We start from the raw sequence: 16,154 nt of genomic DNA, 5'->3' as shown, positions 1-16,154 counted from the left end.
TCAATCCACCTCGTTGTGGGTTGTTCGTGGCTTATGAAGGCTTATCAAAGATGGCACCACATCTTTCTCAGCTTCGTCAAGGAGCCCTCGCCGCCAAGAGGAAGAGTAAGACGAGGGGTTGTGAGGTATGGGTGGGACCAATGAGTTATTAACTAATTGAAATTAAAGAAAAAAGATAAATATTTGAAGAATAGGTGAAGAGAGAGAAATGTTAAGATTGGTAGGGAGTGTTATTGAGGTAATTTTGAGGAGAAAAGATGATGTGACGACTCAGGAAAGGAAGATGATGTCGCGTTCATAAATTCAACGGCAGGAGAATCGCTATACGCTGCATCATACATTTAGTGTTCGTCATCGAAAGACTTGAGGTGGTTAAGAATGAAATTTCGTATTATCGAATGGTAGGGATGTATAGATATAAGTTTGAAGGTTGTTGTAGTTAAAATGTGTGAAATGATAATATTTTTATAAAATCTAAAAAGTGGAATATATATATATATATATATATATATATATGGGAAAAGTAAGTGTGTGGTTGTCATGTACCTAAGTTTGGTATAAAACTACTCACATACTAATATTCTAATATTTTAAATAAATAATGGTCCCCCATTCATTTTATGGATTAAAAAAATATGAAAAGGAAATTGTATGGGAGCAAAGGTTTGTTTTAGAAAAATATCAAAACGTTTAGGGTTCGTTTGGTTGTTGAAAATGCTTTTAAGTTTTTCATTTCTAATTTTCTAGAAAATGAAAGGGATTTTTATTTTTTAGAAAACAAATAAAAGTTTTGAAAACACGTTAAAATTAGAAAAATTATAAAACATGTTAGAGATGTGAGGGGAGGGAATGGGAAGAAGTAAATGAAAAATAAAAATGGAAATGAAAACAAGAAAAAAATGTTTTCAAATTTTTCTATGGAAAAGTGAAAAACATTGTTTTTTTTTTTCTTGAAAAATATTATTAGAAGACTATGATTAGAATACGTTTTATGTCTTTTCATGTTTTCTTGGAAAACAAAAATCGAAAACAAAAGGCGTTTTCTGTAACCAAACGTCCCCTTGGAATTTTCGAAAAATCTTAGAAACTCCACTCTATAATTAAACAAAAAACTAATAGAAAAGAACATGACATCTTGTATTAAATGGTCAAGTATTTAGGGAAAAACCGAAAAAGTGATCACACATATATTGTTTGCTTCAATTTTCCGAGACTTCAATGATAGCAAATTGAAACCCAGTTTGCAAACTGACATGAAAAAATCCATTGAAGATAGCCTTGATCTCAAAAATTTGGGAGATCTTGTCCTTATTGCATGGCAATATGCAATCTACAACTAGAAGTTCATAAAAGATTGAAATTGTTTATATAATCATATACTTAAGTTTTATGATGGAGTGAGGTTTATGAATTACAATAACATAATATGCGAAAGATTCATGTTTATAACTTTGTCTACAATATAATTTACATTCTATTCATAAAGTTTTATAAAGTTTATATTAATGTTGAACTGTAAGCCCATTAGGTTTATATAAGTATGACCGTTATATAGCTATAGCTTGTGTTTAAAAAGTAAAACGGTATAAGTGATCAGTAAATGAAATTTAACGATATAAAATGCAATTGATTATTGGGTTATTTAAAAAAATATATATATTTCTTTTATTTCTACAGAATCATTCTTTTTTTCTTTTCAAGTGCTATTCCAAACGAGTTTATGGAGTAGTGTTAGCAAAACAAGTTTGAGGGCTGAGCGCCTGAGCCGCTGAGGCATTAAGTATAGTCTTTCTAATTCACTTGTATTGGGCCTAGTCGATCATATGTAGAGTCCAATAAATGGATTCATACTTGGCATGACTGGTTGGCGTTGGCGACTTGGCGGTAGCATCTCTATATCAGTGGACTTACAACCCACAAAGTCCACAAACTTAACCTGGTCAGTTTTTTATTTTTCTAAAAGGACTAATTATTTTACTTTTACTTTGAAATAAAATTTAAAACTTCACGAAAATATTGAAAAATAAGTATATCTCTCTCAATATTTAAACCAATAGAAAACTAGATTAATACCCGGTCGGTGACCGGGTAAAAAGATAAATTGATATATGAACCGATCGGGTAAAAAGATAAATTGATATATGCATCATACATTGCAAAAAATATACGTCAGATTATTAGAAAATGTATTGTGGAAGAGAAAAAAAAGCATATAGTTTAATTTAATTGTAAAGATTGTTCTATTGATATTTTTATGAGTCTTATAATATTAGTATTTTTTTTTTTTTTTGGCATGTTTATTGATATATGAAGTTTAATATGATAGATTGAATATAAAGTTCAGATAAAATTTTACACACGTGTAATTTTGGGTATATTATGTTAAGGTTGTCAATAGTCAATCTAACCCGATACTCAATTTGAAGAAAACATTTTTAGGTCAAGTATCTCAACCTGCCAACCCGACAACTTGATTTTTTTCAGGTTAGTTTGGGTTGGCTCTTTTGGTTGCCAGGTCCACCTAGTGTACAAAAATGGTTTTTACTCAATTCGACCCGGTTTTTGGTCAATGAGGCCAAAACCGGATTTGACCCAACCCAACCCGGTTTGATACCGGTTTTTGGTCAAAATTTGACTGGGTATTGACCAGGTTTTACCAAATTTTTTTGACCAAAACCTATGCCAGACCCAATCTCAACCAGATATAAAAACGAAAACCGAAACGGTTAGTAACCGCCGGGTTGGGTCAGACCCAGTTGTTGACCAATTTTGGGTTCAGGTTCGGGTTTCAACGCGGTTTTTGTACACCTCTAGGTCTACCTCCCAACCTGAAATAGTTTTATATTAATTTGTTTATAATTAATACTGATCCGTTTGACAAAAACCACACATTTGACATTTCAACCCGTCAACCAATTTGTCTCGAAAACAACTAATTTGACTAAATTGATCCAATAAAAACCCATTTAACCTAATAACACACAAACCTACAGGTTGACGCAAGTTGGGTCTTGGTTGTAATTAAAGATATGAAACTTTAGTGGGTCTGATTAAGGTTAAAGATTTATAACATGTCATCCCAATTGGGGTGGTTCTAATTGACAAACGTATATTATATATAAAGCTTTCTATGAATCTTTATGTAGGCTAGAAAAAAACTCTTATTGTTAAAAAAATTTAATTATAAATTTGAGAAAAATTGTACACTATAAATAGTTATAATTCTTGCACGAACAATAATGGTGGAGTACATAATCCCGATTTTTTTAAACGAACTTTAAAAAATCACATATTTAAAAATATATAGTAATAATGTTGATAAGCTACTATTTCTCATTATGTTTAACAATTGTGTTCTAGTTATATAGACTGCAGTCAATTTACCAACCCATATATTAATTTGGTTTTTATTATGTTCAAGTTAAATTAAAAATAAATCAAAACTTTTATATTTTTTTAAATAATTTGTTTGTATCAAGTATTAAGCATCTTCTTTAAATTCCAAATATAATTACTAATATATTTGTTTTATATTTAACTTCATTAATGAAAAGATCATTTTATAAATAAATTTTAAATTATTTATAAAAATAGACTCAACCAATCAAAATACAAGAAAATAAAACCAACAGCCAATCAGAAGCTAGAGAATTCAATCTTTTTTTCTCTCAGCTCTACCGGCAATATATATATATATAATTCTAAAATACAGGTACCTATTGAAAGCTGGTCAGTGGTCACTTATTTCTTTGAAAAGCCATAAAGTAATTTTAATGATCGTTATAACTTTGTGTTTTTGTTTTTATATGGGTGATGGATACATGATTTGATGTGTTTTTAGAATTTTATTTAGAAAATTAGTGACTTTCTATTGTTAATTTAAAAGCTCATATATTATCTGTGTTAGAATATATGTATTCTTTTTCATCTATTTTTATTTTAAAATTATCATAAATAATTTTAAACTATCTCATGTCTATAATGGAACAATGAATTTTGTCTCAACTGTTTACTAAGTAGGTTAACACCACATTAACCGGTCCTAAAATATATAACTGCTTTCAAAACTGAAATGTAATAATATCATTTTGCTTTTAACGCAATTTTTCAAATGGATATTTATTTTGAAACATAAAAAGTAAAAAAGTTATGATTGATACATCATAAATAATGTGAATGTATATGCTAGTAAGGAAATGATAAGAAATATTTTTTAAGACTTGTAAGAAAATCATAAAAGAACTTGTCTTGAACATGTATACTACAAATCTATTAAGTGGTTGATCTTTATAATAAGGATGGACAAATATTTGTATTTGGTATTTACAACTTGAATACATTAATACATGATTATGCTTTAAGGTATGAAAAATACAAAATTTATCAACCACCGACTAGCCAACGTTTTTTTCACCTTTATTTCTCGAGAAAGAATACAAATGTAATGAAGGAGATTGCATATACATTTAGGCCAAAAGGTTTGGTGGTGTACAAGTTGGATTTGTCTTTACTGACATCTTTTATTACTAGTGGAGTTTTTAGTTAATGCGATCATTTTCTCATACTAGATTATTGTAATTAGGGATGTTTATAGATGCATGATTAAATCCGAAATAAAACCGGTATTATTAGCTTTTAACATATCTCAAAGTAAATCACACTAAATATGTTATTTGACCGGATCAGACCAGGCCAAACTTTTTTTTTTTCTTTGATTTGTTTTCATATTACTTTGTGTATGTTTATTATGATTTGTGTTTTAAAAAGAAAGTATGTAGCCACAATAATTTTGGTACAACCAAACCACTCACAATAAATAAAATAAAAAATAAAAAAACACGGAGAAACAATACCTGGATACAAGTAAATAGTATTAAAGGAACAAAATCTTGGATCTTGTAACAAAAAGATGGAGGTGGGGTTGTTAAATTACCAAAAAATTCGAGAAATCACTGTCACAATAATAGTATAATTTGTGATCACCATCACAATATATCACATCAATTAAGTAACCAATTAGATTCTTTATTTTCTGTGGCCATCCACTAACTCTCCCTTTTTTACATACTTTTTAATCTTATATATAAAACAAACTTTTTATTATAAATAATTCAATTCAATTATAATGTTTTTGCTGTGTCTGAATAATAACACAACAGCTAGACATTATGGAGAAGAAGACTAGTAGTGAGCTGAATAAGGATGAAGAAAGAAAATTGTAAATAAATGTTGTTCTTTCTTTTAGGAAATATAATAATAATAATAATAATAATAATAATAATAATAATAATAATAATAATAATAATAATAATAATAATAATAATATAATAGCAAGGGGGCTTTTTGTTGCCATGTTTAGGCATCTTATTAATCAAGTTCAAGACCTGGTAGATCTCCATGGCTTTACTCCGCCACCGCCACCGCCCTCCTCCTATCTCCTTCAATCTCAACCTCCGTCCCAACTACATGATGACAGGTGATATTTTTGTACTACCTCATTAACTTTAATTTATACTCGTAGTATTACTTATAAAACTACTCTTGTATATCCGTATGGATTGTTAATTCGAATTTGTTCGATGTTTTTTATAATTTTGTCAATAATAATGTTGTTTGTTTTTAGTTATATAGAAACGTTATATCCAATTGTAATATGCATGGTACCGGTTAATGGTCTTTGAATGAATAGGTGATAATGCTTTGACATTTATTTATAGTCGACATATATGTATTGATGTTCCATGAGGGATGTAAATGTAAGTTTGCTGCCCACTTGAGTTAGTGTAAAAACGTCATATAGACATGAGATGAGATGTATTTCAAATGTGAGGAGAGGTATCTAAATTTGGGCTGGGCGATTGCTGAGGTCTAGGTTGAATTTCACTGTCAAGTAGGATGCTGCAGGTTGAAATGTTACTTTTTCCGTCTTCATCAACTGTTTCGTGGTCATTTATCCTTTTGTATGTCAAGTCTTGCAGTAAACGATTACGGGTGAGTGAGCTCATTTGTGCTGTTGTTTCATGGGTTTTGCATGCTCTATTTTCTAGTGACCATCCTCTGTCTATAAGGATGTTGGCATCACATAGTTTTGAGACGTATGTGAAACGTAAAAGTAAGATTCATTGAAATGAGGTGCATGATAAGGGGTGGGGGGTTGGAGGACCTGGTAACTGAAGCAGGAGCTTCTAACTAGAAGCCTATATATATATATATATATATATACTTTATTAGTTGCGGATATCAGAAGGAACCAATCAGCCAAATAACTAGGTTTGATTCTGGCTGCAATGCTGCATTAGTCATAAAGATTTGTTACTGTTTACAAATCTCCTGGGACTCTTGGTTCTTTTCCTTTTGCACGATATTCCCATTAAAACCCTTGGAAGTCACCCATAAGCGTCTAAGTGTACAACAACTCAGTTGCTGGTTATTACATATATCCAGATATTATGCACATCAAACTAAAATCCATCGAAGTCACCCATAAACAGATGGGGCAATCGGTGAATGAACACCGAATGCACATAAACAGATGAGGCAATCGGTGAATGAACACCGAATGCACATCAAATTATGTACTGAATCACCTAGTATATTAGCGCTCAAAGACTGCCAGGATCTTGTTATCACAAATTCACAACGCGATTTGATGTGTTGTATATGACAGATGATTATCCCTGCTATCTGCAACATCTTTAGTTGATATTGTTTCCATCTCCATTTTTTAAGTCTTATTTTCTTACCTTTAAACTTGGTATGAAACAACCTAATCAGGACATCTCTTAATTATTGTTCAGAATTTTCTTTGCAGATGGTATTTTCTGAATCTTGAAAATAACATTTCTGAAGGTGATTGTTATGATCTGATAATGAAGACCAGGAAATCAAAGGTGTTGGAAACACCTTCAAGGAGAATACAGAAGGAGCGAAAACGAACTGATACTGATATATCTGGTTCAAACCTAGCTATGGAAGAAATCTGGAAAAACTTCCCAGAAGACCTGTATGAGGCTGTCATTGCAAGACTTCCTATTGCATCATTCTTCCGTTTCCGGTCCGTTTGCCAGGATTGGAATTCCTTACTAAATTCCAGCAGTTTCATACTTCAATGTGCTCAATTTCTGCCACAACAACCTTGGTTCTATACAGTCACACATGAAAATGTCATCTCGGGAGCTATGTATGATCCTGTCTCAAGAAAATGGCACCACCCTGTTGTGCCTAAAATACCTACAAAAATGATCATCTTGCCTGTGGCTTCAGCAGGCGGTCTCGTATGTTTTCTCGATATCGGACATAGAAGCTTCTATATATGCAATCCTCTCACTAATTCTTTTAAAGTATTGCCTTCTAGATCAGCTAAAGTGTGGTCAAGGGTTGCTGTGGGGATGATTATGGAACAAATTTCAGATAGTGGAGCCTACAAGATCATGTGGGTTTCAACTAATGGTGAGTATGAAGTTTATGACTCCATCAACAACAGCTGGTCACTTGCAGGAAGCTTGCCTGATTGTATTAAGTTACCACTGTCGTTGAACTTTAGCTTGCAGATAGTTGCAGCAGATGGTTTGATGTATTTCTTAAGGTCTGATCCAGATGGTATCGTGTCTTTTGACATGAACTTAAATACATGGAAGCAGTATCTAGTCCCAGCCCCACCAGACTCAAGGGACCATGCGCTAGCAGAATGTGGCGGCAGGATGGTGCTGGTGGGGCTTGTGACGAAGAACTCCGCCACTTGTGTTTCCATTTGGGAGCTTCAGAAGATGACTCTCTTATGGAAGGAGGTTGACAGAATGCCAAATGTAATGTGCTTAGAATTCTACGGTAAGCACATTAAGTTATCTTGTTTGGGTAACAGAGGATTACTCATGTTATCCCTTGAATCGAAAATGATGAATCGGTTAATTACTTATGATATCTTGAAAAAGGAATGGTTGAAAATTCCTGGTTGTGTGCCGCCACACAGGCGAAAACAACTTTGGATTGCTTGTGGAACTGCATTTCAACCATCTCTAACTGCAATCGCTTGATATCGTAACACATGGTTTTTTATGTTTAAATAATCGTATTCCACTGTTCTTGAATAATCTTGTCTTTCATTTCATGTATGTTAATTAATTTCTGTCATTCTGTGTATAAATGAAGACTTGTATTAGTGATATTGTTATTGATGGTTATATATCTCTATATATGTATGAAAATTTCAAATCAAATGGTGCTAGAATTAGTGAAATTGTTATTGATCTTCAAGTCTTTCCCACTTGTAGCTGTATTGATGATCTGAAACAAAGCTGGAGGATAACAAGAAGAAAAGCCACGAATTAGAAAGAATGATGGAGTAATTTTTTTTTCTGAGATAGAGGTGATAAATCTGTGTTAAGAAACTTTAGTTGGAACTTGGGATAAACTTACATGATCCGATGACAACAAAGACAAAGAAGCAAAGCATGGCAGTGCCAACAGGTTTACTGGTTCTGTTCTTGGTGGATGTTTCCGGGACAGATCCACGCCGGGTTATGTTCTTTTCCAACTTCCCCGCCTTCTTATTCGCAAGACGCCTTGATGTAGTCTAAAGACAACACAAAGGATTAATCAGTATAACTCAACAGCGGCGAATCTAGGATTTAAAATCAGGAAGAAAAAACGATAGAAAATACACACATATTCATAACAAGTTTACCATGGTTGTACAAGTTTAGAGAGATCGCTAAATATCTACTTGGTCACGTTAAAAGTTCGTTGAATATTTATAAGTTTGGTGTTGACTTTGACAAGTCAGTCGAAAAAGTAATTTATATTGGTTAGACGGTTTGATTGGTAAAAATACGTTCCTTGGTGATGTGTTAGACGGTGGGTGGATACAAGTGACGTGCGTCAGAGTCATCTAATACTTGATACGAGTATTTATTTTAATTTAATTTAATTTTCATTCCATCTTTAATATTTAATTTAATTTAATTTAATTTTCATTCCGTCTTTCACGTATATACGCGTTATTATTATTATTATTATTATTATTGGAACTTGTTTTTTTAAATTAAATATATTGTGTGTATTGTATTTTACCATCAGGAAAATATTTCCATGAATACAAGTTTGACAAAAATTAAAGTTATATTGGTTACATTACCTTACATTTACAACAAGAATATTTTACTATAATGTTCTTTAATTAATTATACTTAAAATTCAAGATTATAAATTCTATATTTATATTTATCTATTTATGTATATACTAAAAGACACCTAATGTATCACTTATTAGTTAATCACAACTTTCGATTTATTTTAAAATTAAACATGATCATGTTATTATTAATCTAATTATAAAATAAATTAAAATTCTATAATTATTATCTAAATATATTAATATTAATATATATTAATTAATATTTAAGTTATCTTGTTTGGGTAAGAGAGGATTACTAATGTTATCTCTTGAAGTTGAATCCAAAATAATGAATCGATTGGTTGGTTGAAAATTCCTGGTTGTGTGCCGCCACATAGGCGAAAACAACTGTGGATCGCCTTTGGGACTACATTCCAACCATGTCTAACTGCAATCGCGTAATTAATATTTTTTTTTATGTTTACATTATTGTATTCTGCTTTTCTTGAATAATCTTGACTTCAATTTCATGTATCTTTATTAAATTCTGTCATTTGTGTATACATGAAGAGTTGTTTTAAATTTATTACTGTATTTGTTCGCAACAAAAACATATGGAACTGAAATGAGGGTTAAGCAAATTCAAATATATCAAAAGTGAAGAAACAATGGGTTATGTATCTCTATGTATATGTATGTAAGGAAATTTCAATACAGATGATGCTAGTAACAATGATATTGTATTTGATCTTCAAGCCATTCCCCCACTTGTAGCTGTTCTGATGATCTGAAACAAAGCTGGAAAATAACAAGAAGAAAAGCCACAAATTAGAAACAAAGCTGGAGTATAATTTTTTTCTAGATAGATTAATTGGTGTTAAGAAACTTGGTTGGGAACTTGGGATGAGCTTAATTACATGATCCGATGACAACAAAGACAAAGAAGCCAAGCATAACAGGACCAACAGGATAACTGGTTCCCTTCTTGGTGGATGTTTCCGGGACAGATCCACGACGGGTTATGTTCTTTTCGAACTTCCCCACCTTCTTATCCGCAAGACGCCTTGATGTAGTCTAAAGACAACACAAAGGATTAATCAGTATAACTCAACAGCGGCGAATCTAGGATTGAGAAAAAATGATAGATAATATACTTAGATTTGTAACAAGTTTACCATGGTTGTACTAGAAGTGCAGAGAGATTGGTAAATATTTGGACTCGGTACAATTCTTCTTCTAATGCTTTGATGGTAAAAGATAGACAAGGTTTAGTTGCACATTTATAAGTTTGAATTGAATGGAAGAGTTCCAACTTCCAAGTTTGATGTTGACTTTGATAAGTCAGACGAAAAAGTTCTGTAATCCAGTTGTTGCCTACTGATTGGTTAAAGCACGTTCCTTGGTGACGTGTCACATGGTGATTGGATGCAAGCGACGTGCGTTATAAAAGCGCTGTTGAGCTACTACGTCAAAACATAAAAGCTTTCATACTTGGCAAAGGTGTCTAGGTCCCTAGGACGGCTGTTCCTTTCATGTATATAGATATACGTGATACGTGATTACGCGTTATTATTATTGGAACTTGACTTCTAAATTAAACATTTTGTATGTATTGTATTTTACGATAGGGAAAATCATTTCGCTGAACACAATATTAACATACACTAACATAGTGTATTGGTTACATACTTACATTACATTCGATTTACAAACAAGAGCATTTTTACTATATTGTTCACTGATTAATTACTTAAACTTTCAAGACTATAAATTGTATAATTATACATGTGCTTTCACTTAGACATCAACACACTATTTTTAGATTTTTTTTTTTTTATCCAGTACAAGTTTATAGCTTTTATATATGTATAGTTTTGAAATATAATTGGTAAACTTTAATACAATGTTAAGTTAATAGGTTCACAAAAATTTCACAACCACATAAAACTCGTATACTCAAATTTCGTCAAAATAACAGATTTCATGTATCTTTCATGTGACCCCAATTTTATATCAACACCAAAATACTAGTAAACATGTTTCAAAAACATTGGTAAATCTAGGTACCTTGCACACAATCAAGTTACATAGATTTTGAACTTTAGACATAATAAACCTTTCATCTTGATTACAAATTACACACGACTTTTGAATTTATTGATTTAAGTTAACTTTTATACAAACTGGTTTTTACTTTGTCTAACAAAATTATAAAGACTATATGTATAATATTGTAATTCGGTTTCTCGAAGTGATTCAAATTTGAATTTGATAGATCATTTGAAGCTAGCTCAGCTCGTAATCTGATATGTAGATTTTTCATAAGTATTAGGTTCAACTCTTTGGAGTGACAACTACGTAGAGATTTTTCTTTTAAAATCACTTATAACGGCTCATGTATATAATCATATGTGTCTAAAAAGTTTTACACTACTACTTGGTTTTATTGTGCCTAATTATATACGTAACTCGATTTTATCAAATCGATTCAAATTTGATTAAATAAATCAAACCAAGTTGTAAACCAATTTACTAAATTAATTTAGGTTCAACTCACATCAAACATCATCAATTTTATAAATTACGCGTACACTTTATATTCTTTTTCGATTCTTTTTTTATATTCGGTTGCATTGATTTGATTTTCGGGTTAAACAATCCAAACTAAACATTATAGAGTCTAGACAGGGCATAAAATGTGTTAGTACCAAACTCCAAGGCGTATAAAATAAAATACGAATATACTTTTCGAAACACAAAATTGAAAAACCCTCAATTTTTATTCACCCCACACACTGAAAAACACACACAGAAAACAAAACCCTTGCGGCGGAGATGGATCCAGATGCGGTGGCCAAAGCGTTCGTCGAACACTACTACTCAACCTTCGATACTAATCGTGCCGGATTAGCTAACCTCTATCAGGATTCCTCTATGTTGACTTTTGAAGGTCAAAAAATACAAGGATCTACTAACATCGTTGCTAAGCTGACGTCACTCCCCTTCCAACAGTGCAAGCACAGCATCACTACCGTTGACTGTCAGCCATCTGGTCCTTCTGGCGGTATGCTTGTTTTTGTTTCCGGTAACCTCCAACTCGCCGGCGAACAACATGCTCTTAAGTTCAGTCAGGTGAATTTCTAATCTATTATTTTTTTTACATTTTTTATATTATAATATTATAGTTGTTCAATATAATATTATTCCTTTTTGTGAATCTATTTGCTAGAATAAATGGATGTTAGAATTTAGATAGATTTATATTATTGATGTTTTGATCTGGTGTATTGAAGTGTATCTAACTTGTGGAGTTTTTCTATCGGTGTGTATACGACATTCGAACCGTCTATTGTGTTTATCGAACTTTCAATTATCATTTTTATAAAAGTTACTTTGGCCATATAACTTGTCAACCATGTCTGATATTGTCAATATCAATGAGTTGAAAGCTTAATAACTCGGCAGGCGGTTTGGAAGTTAGACATTTTGGTGCACTGACCCTTTGTTATAAATTGTTCTGTGTTTAATTGTTAGGTCTAGTTATATAATTTCGTATGGATTTCAAAATCGATTAATGCCATGATTTATCTGACATTTGTTGTGTGTGTTTACTGTGGTTGTGTTGGTTACATATGTTTGAACTTCGAAAAGATAAGGGGATTTTTGGTTACATGAATAGGAAATCCCTTTTCCTTAATATAAAACTATAGTCTTTATATTTAGCGAGCCTTACTGACCCCCACTCCCCCCGTGGATCAGTATGATCATACCATTTTTGCTTGATTAAGAGTAACATGAAGCGGTCATCATTTTTAGATTGTGTAGTGTGACTCTTCTGAACTCTAGTAGCGTTGTGATGTTGCCTTCATTGTGGTAATTGATCTAGAATATGTAACGTTCATCAAGCTGTTTTGTCATGCTACACGAGTGTTACTTTGTGGATATAGTTGGAATCCAGATAATTGTTTCTTCTGGCGGCTTGCTCAAGTATTGCTAATAAAATAATAATTCAGACAGGGAACTTGGCTTTTATGAAAGTTTCTATGGTGGTGTTAGAACTAGAACTCATGAGATTGATAATTAGGATAACACATATGCATGCATCATACACTCTAACGCGCGATTGATAATCACTCTTTGTCTACAGTTAATACTCGGTTACTGTATTGTAGGTTATTTACTGCGGAAATGTTTTATAATGCGCTCTGATGAATCCATTTGTCTTTTCTATTCATCGTCATTCTTAAGTTACATTGCTTGAATTTCATCAGAAATTATTTGCTTATGCTTTCTACAAGTTCACTGCCATCCACTAATGTACTTATTTGACGAACACTGCAATACATTCAATAATCGTTTTTCCTCAAATTATGTGTTCCCTCTTGTAGTCTTATGTGTACACGATCAACTTGTCTGCCTTTAGAAATATATAACTTATGTTTGCGCACGTACACACTCTATCTGAAAGATACCATGATAATGTGTCACCTGATTGTAATATTGATTTGGGTCTTGGGAGATACACATACACCCATGAGCAGGCTGTTTCATTCAGTTGAAAGCGAGAGGCTGTGAGGCTCAGTTGCTAGAGAAGGATCATATTAAAGGGATATCAGTGGTATCTTTTGTTTTTACTACAAGACTCTTACCAACAATTGATATCATTGTTTACATGTCAGCTTTTATTTTTGTGATGATTCATGACTTGATTTGATGTGGTTATATAAGTTACAAGATTTATCATATCAGCTAAATCGGCCTGTGTTGGTAATGAACATGGCAGTTATTTTCTCATAATCTGATTTTTCATGAGGTATTATTTAGTATTATGAAGTTGTGGTAATAAGGTAATTGTGTCAGTAAATCGGAGTATGGATTGTATAATGAGATTATATATTGATTCTTGTATAGAAAGTTAAAAATAAAGTACAGTAGGCCCTATATATAGAACTATACATAAGTATATCAAAGGATGTCAGTTATATATAGATATACCGTTTAGATATTTTCTTGTATAGATAACTAGCATCCTTATATATACTTATGTATAGATCTATATATAGGACCTACTGTATTGACTAATAGTGTCCTTCCCTATTTGGTCAATTCAACTGCGTACTTTTAGTTAACAGTCCAACTTGTCATTTAAGTGGCAAGAAGGTTTTTTCAAATATAACATTGTTCATAAACTTGGGAAACATGTCTACTAGGTTAGTGTCTAATCAGCAATTATCGTGGTTTAATTTTACCATGCCACCGGTGTTTTATTAACAGTTTTCTAAAGTACTCTTCATGTAAATATCACCTGATTTTCAGCAGTTCAGTACTTCTGCTTGTAATATATGACCTAACAAATAATGGGACACAATATGCTCCACGACTGGTTCAGGTGTGTATTGGATTAATGTTTTTGGTTTGGGGATGGTGGGTCTAGATTTTTCCCAGTACCAGGTTTTGTGGTCCGATCAGGTTTGTTAATAGTATTATATATGGTGTTCCATGATACTCCCAGAATCAACAATCCCTGAAGTAACTAGGATGCACTAACACATGAAAACATACAGTTGTTTATCGCACCCTTGGTTTATGTTTTACAAACTTCTTGTGTTCATAAATGCACTCTCTTTAGCCATCTATTGTCCTCCTTTGTTAGTCTAATATGATGGAAAATCTGTTTAGTTCTCTTTACCCATTTAGTTGTGATGAAAAATCTACTCATCCATTGCGTACCTTTGAATACTATGACCTCCGAGTTCTTGAAGGATTTTTGATCTAAATCATAAATCTAATTGATTTTAGAACCATGCATCCAGGGTCATAATAATTTTTGACCTGCTTATGCAAAAGTTTTTTGTTACTGCCACATATCTGCTGACTTAAAACTATTTCTGGTTATAGACCACATTGTATGTTTTTCTTAGAATTATTTTCTTGGCATATTTTCCCACATCTAAATCATTGTTTTCCCCGCTGATCTGATGTTTATAATTTTATGTTACTTTGTTTTCAGATGTTCCATCTAATGCCGACTCCGCAGTCAAGCTTTTACGTTCTCAATGACATTTTCCGGTTGAACTATGCCTAAGCCTTGAAGTCATATCATTGGTGGATTACTGTATTGTCCTTGGAGAAGACATACTGAATTGTCCTTGGAGAAAACATCTAGTTGTTCATTGTTTAGATTTTCCTCCTTTATCCAAAAAATTGTTTAGATTTTTTCTATTGGTATTTTGTCAAAACTAAAAAGTGCACTCTCATGGGTTTCGGAAAGAGATACATGATACAATGATGCTTATTCTATCTTGGAGAATTGCTTTGGTGTGTTTAGAAGGGATCATATATTAAATGTGCCTGTTTTTGTCTGCTCTCTTTTTTTATTATCATGGCTAATGTATAGAGTATAAACGATATAAATATCCCACCTGGAGAAGATTACCGAGGGACGAGATGCCCCTCAGGACCCCAAAAACATGCCCAGGCACTTTATATATATATATATATATATATATATATATATATATATTCTTTGATATATACCTAGAAATTACACTGAAAGAAGTTGGTACATGTTGAGTTGTTCACCATCCACGGTATATGGCCTGTACTTACCAGGACTCGCAACATACTATACAACATGGAAACAACTCGGTAGCTCCATATGGGTATGCATATGATTGCTATCAAAAGCCCCCATATGCACAACTGTATGTACAAAGTGACAAGATGAACACTCTGATTTCCATATCTTCAACCTAAAGAAACTGATGCAAGATATGAGAAGTGTGATTTCCATATTTCCAGCCTGCAATACTTCCCATTGTTTAAATCATATATGCTGATATCATTTTGAGGTATATCAATATATCATATAAGTACTGGCACTGAAAGAACCAATCAACTTCTACCCATTTGCTCATGAACGACGAATCCAGGTAATGTTTTATCTCCAAAAGGACAATTAAAAAAATGAGCTAAGAAGAATAGAAGAAACTTGATCTAACATGATGAAAGTTACCCAGAGAAAAATGATTGTCGTTTGTAA

General features: G+C 32.3%; 4 protein-coding genes across 4 annotated transcripts; 2 read left to right on the top strand and 2 right to left on the bottom strand.

Annotated features, from left to right (window-relative positions):
• The first annotated feature begins 5,277 nt into the window (after positions 1-5,277).
• On the top strand, positions 5,278-8,216 carry LOC122578300 (F-box only protein 6-like). Its single transcript, XM_043750232.1, has 2 exons — positions 5,278-5,476; positions 6,812-8,216. The coding sequence occupies exons 1-2, from the start codon at positions 5,352-5,354 to the stop codon at positions 8,031-8,033; spliced, it is 1,347 nt and encodes a 448-aa protein (XP_043606167.1). The 5' UTR covers positions 5,278-5,351; the 3' UTR covers positions 8,034-8,216.
• On the bottom strand, positions 8,138-8,676 carry LOC122610933 (stress-associated endoplasmic reticulum protein 2-like; the record flags this gene model as incomplete). The annotated part of the gene is made up of 3 exons (XM_043783882.1): positions 8,138-8,294; positions 8,416-8,572; positions 8,665-8,676. Coding segments are annotated over 3 exons (252 nt in total), but the record flags the coding sequence as incomplete, so codon positions are not given.
• Positions 8,677-9,738: 1,062 nt separating this feature from the next.
• Positions 9,739-10,394, bottom strand: LOC122578301 (stress-associated endoplasmic reticulum protein 2-like). The gene is made up of 3 exons (XM_043750233.1): positions 10,288-10,394; positions 10,030-10,186; positions 9,739-9,910 (listed from the first exon to the last, which is right to left on the bottom strand). Exons 1-3 carry the CDS (start codon positions 10,288-10,290, stop codon positions 9,864-9,866), a joined length of 207 nt encoding a protein of 68 aa, XP_043606168.1. The 5' UTR covers positions 10,291-10,394; the 3' UTR covers positions 9,739-9,863.
• Positions 10,395-11,852: 1,458 nt separating this feature from the next.
• Positions 11,853-15,474, top strand: LOC122578456 (nuclear transport factor 2B-like). The gene is made up of 2 exons (XM_043750426.1): positions 11,853-12,244; positions 15,123-15,474. The coding sequence occupies exons 1-2, from the start codon at positions 11,948-11,950 to the stop codon at positions 15,195-15,197; spliced, it is 372 nt and encodes a 123-aa protein (XP_043606361.1). The 5' UTR covers positions 11,853-11,947; the 3' UTR covers positions 15,198-15,474.
• Positions 15,475-16,154: the final 680 nt, after the last annotated feature.

The sequence above is a fragment of the Erigeron canadensis genome, chromosome 8, assembly GCF_010389155.1.
Source record: "Erigeron canadensis isolate Cc75 chromosome 8, C_canadensis_v1, whole genome shotgun sequence".
NCBI classification, from domain to species: domain Eukaryota; kingdom Viridiplantae; phylum Streptophyta; class Magnoliopsida; order Asterales; family Asteraceae; genus Erigeron; species Erigeron canadensis.
The sequence above is the reverse complement of the archived record's forward strand: the minus strand, read 5'-3'. Positions and strand labels throughout refer to the sequence as shown.

What these genes read in the sequence shown, in the direction of transcription:
- LOC122578300 (XM_043750232.1), top strand. Translation starts at nt 5,352, where the DNA reads ATGTTTAGGCATCTTATTAATCAAGTTCAAGACCTGGTAGATCTCCAT. An exon ending in TCCCAACTACATGATGACAG is followed by an intron (nt 5,477 to 6,811) that starts GTGATATTTTTG and finishes TTTTCTTTGCAG; the next exon opens with ATGGTATTTTCTGAATCTTG.
- LOC122578301 (XM_043750233.1), bottom strand. An exon ending in CTTTGTTGTCATCGGATCAT is followed by an intron (nt 9,911 to 10,029) that starts GTAATTAAGCTC and finishes GTTATTTTCCAG; the next exon opens with CTTTGTTTCAGATCATCAGA.
- LOC122578456 (XM_043750426.1), top strand. Translation starts at nt 11,948, where the DNA reads ATGGATCCAGATGCGGTGGCCAAAGCGTTCGTCGAACACTACTACTCA. An exon ending in ATGCTCTTAAGTTCAGTCAG is followed by an intron (nt 12,245 to 15,122) that starts GTGAATTTCTAA and finishes CTTTGTTTTCAG; the next exon opens with ATGTTCCATCTAATGCCGAC.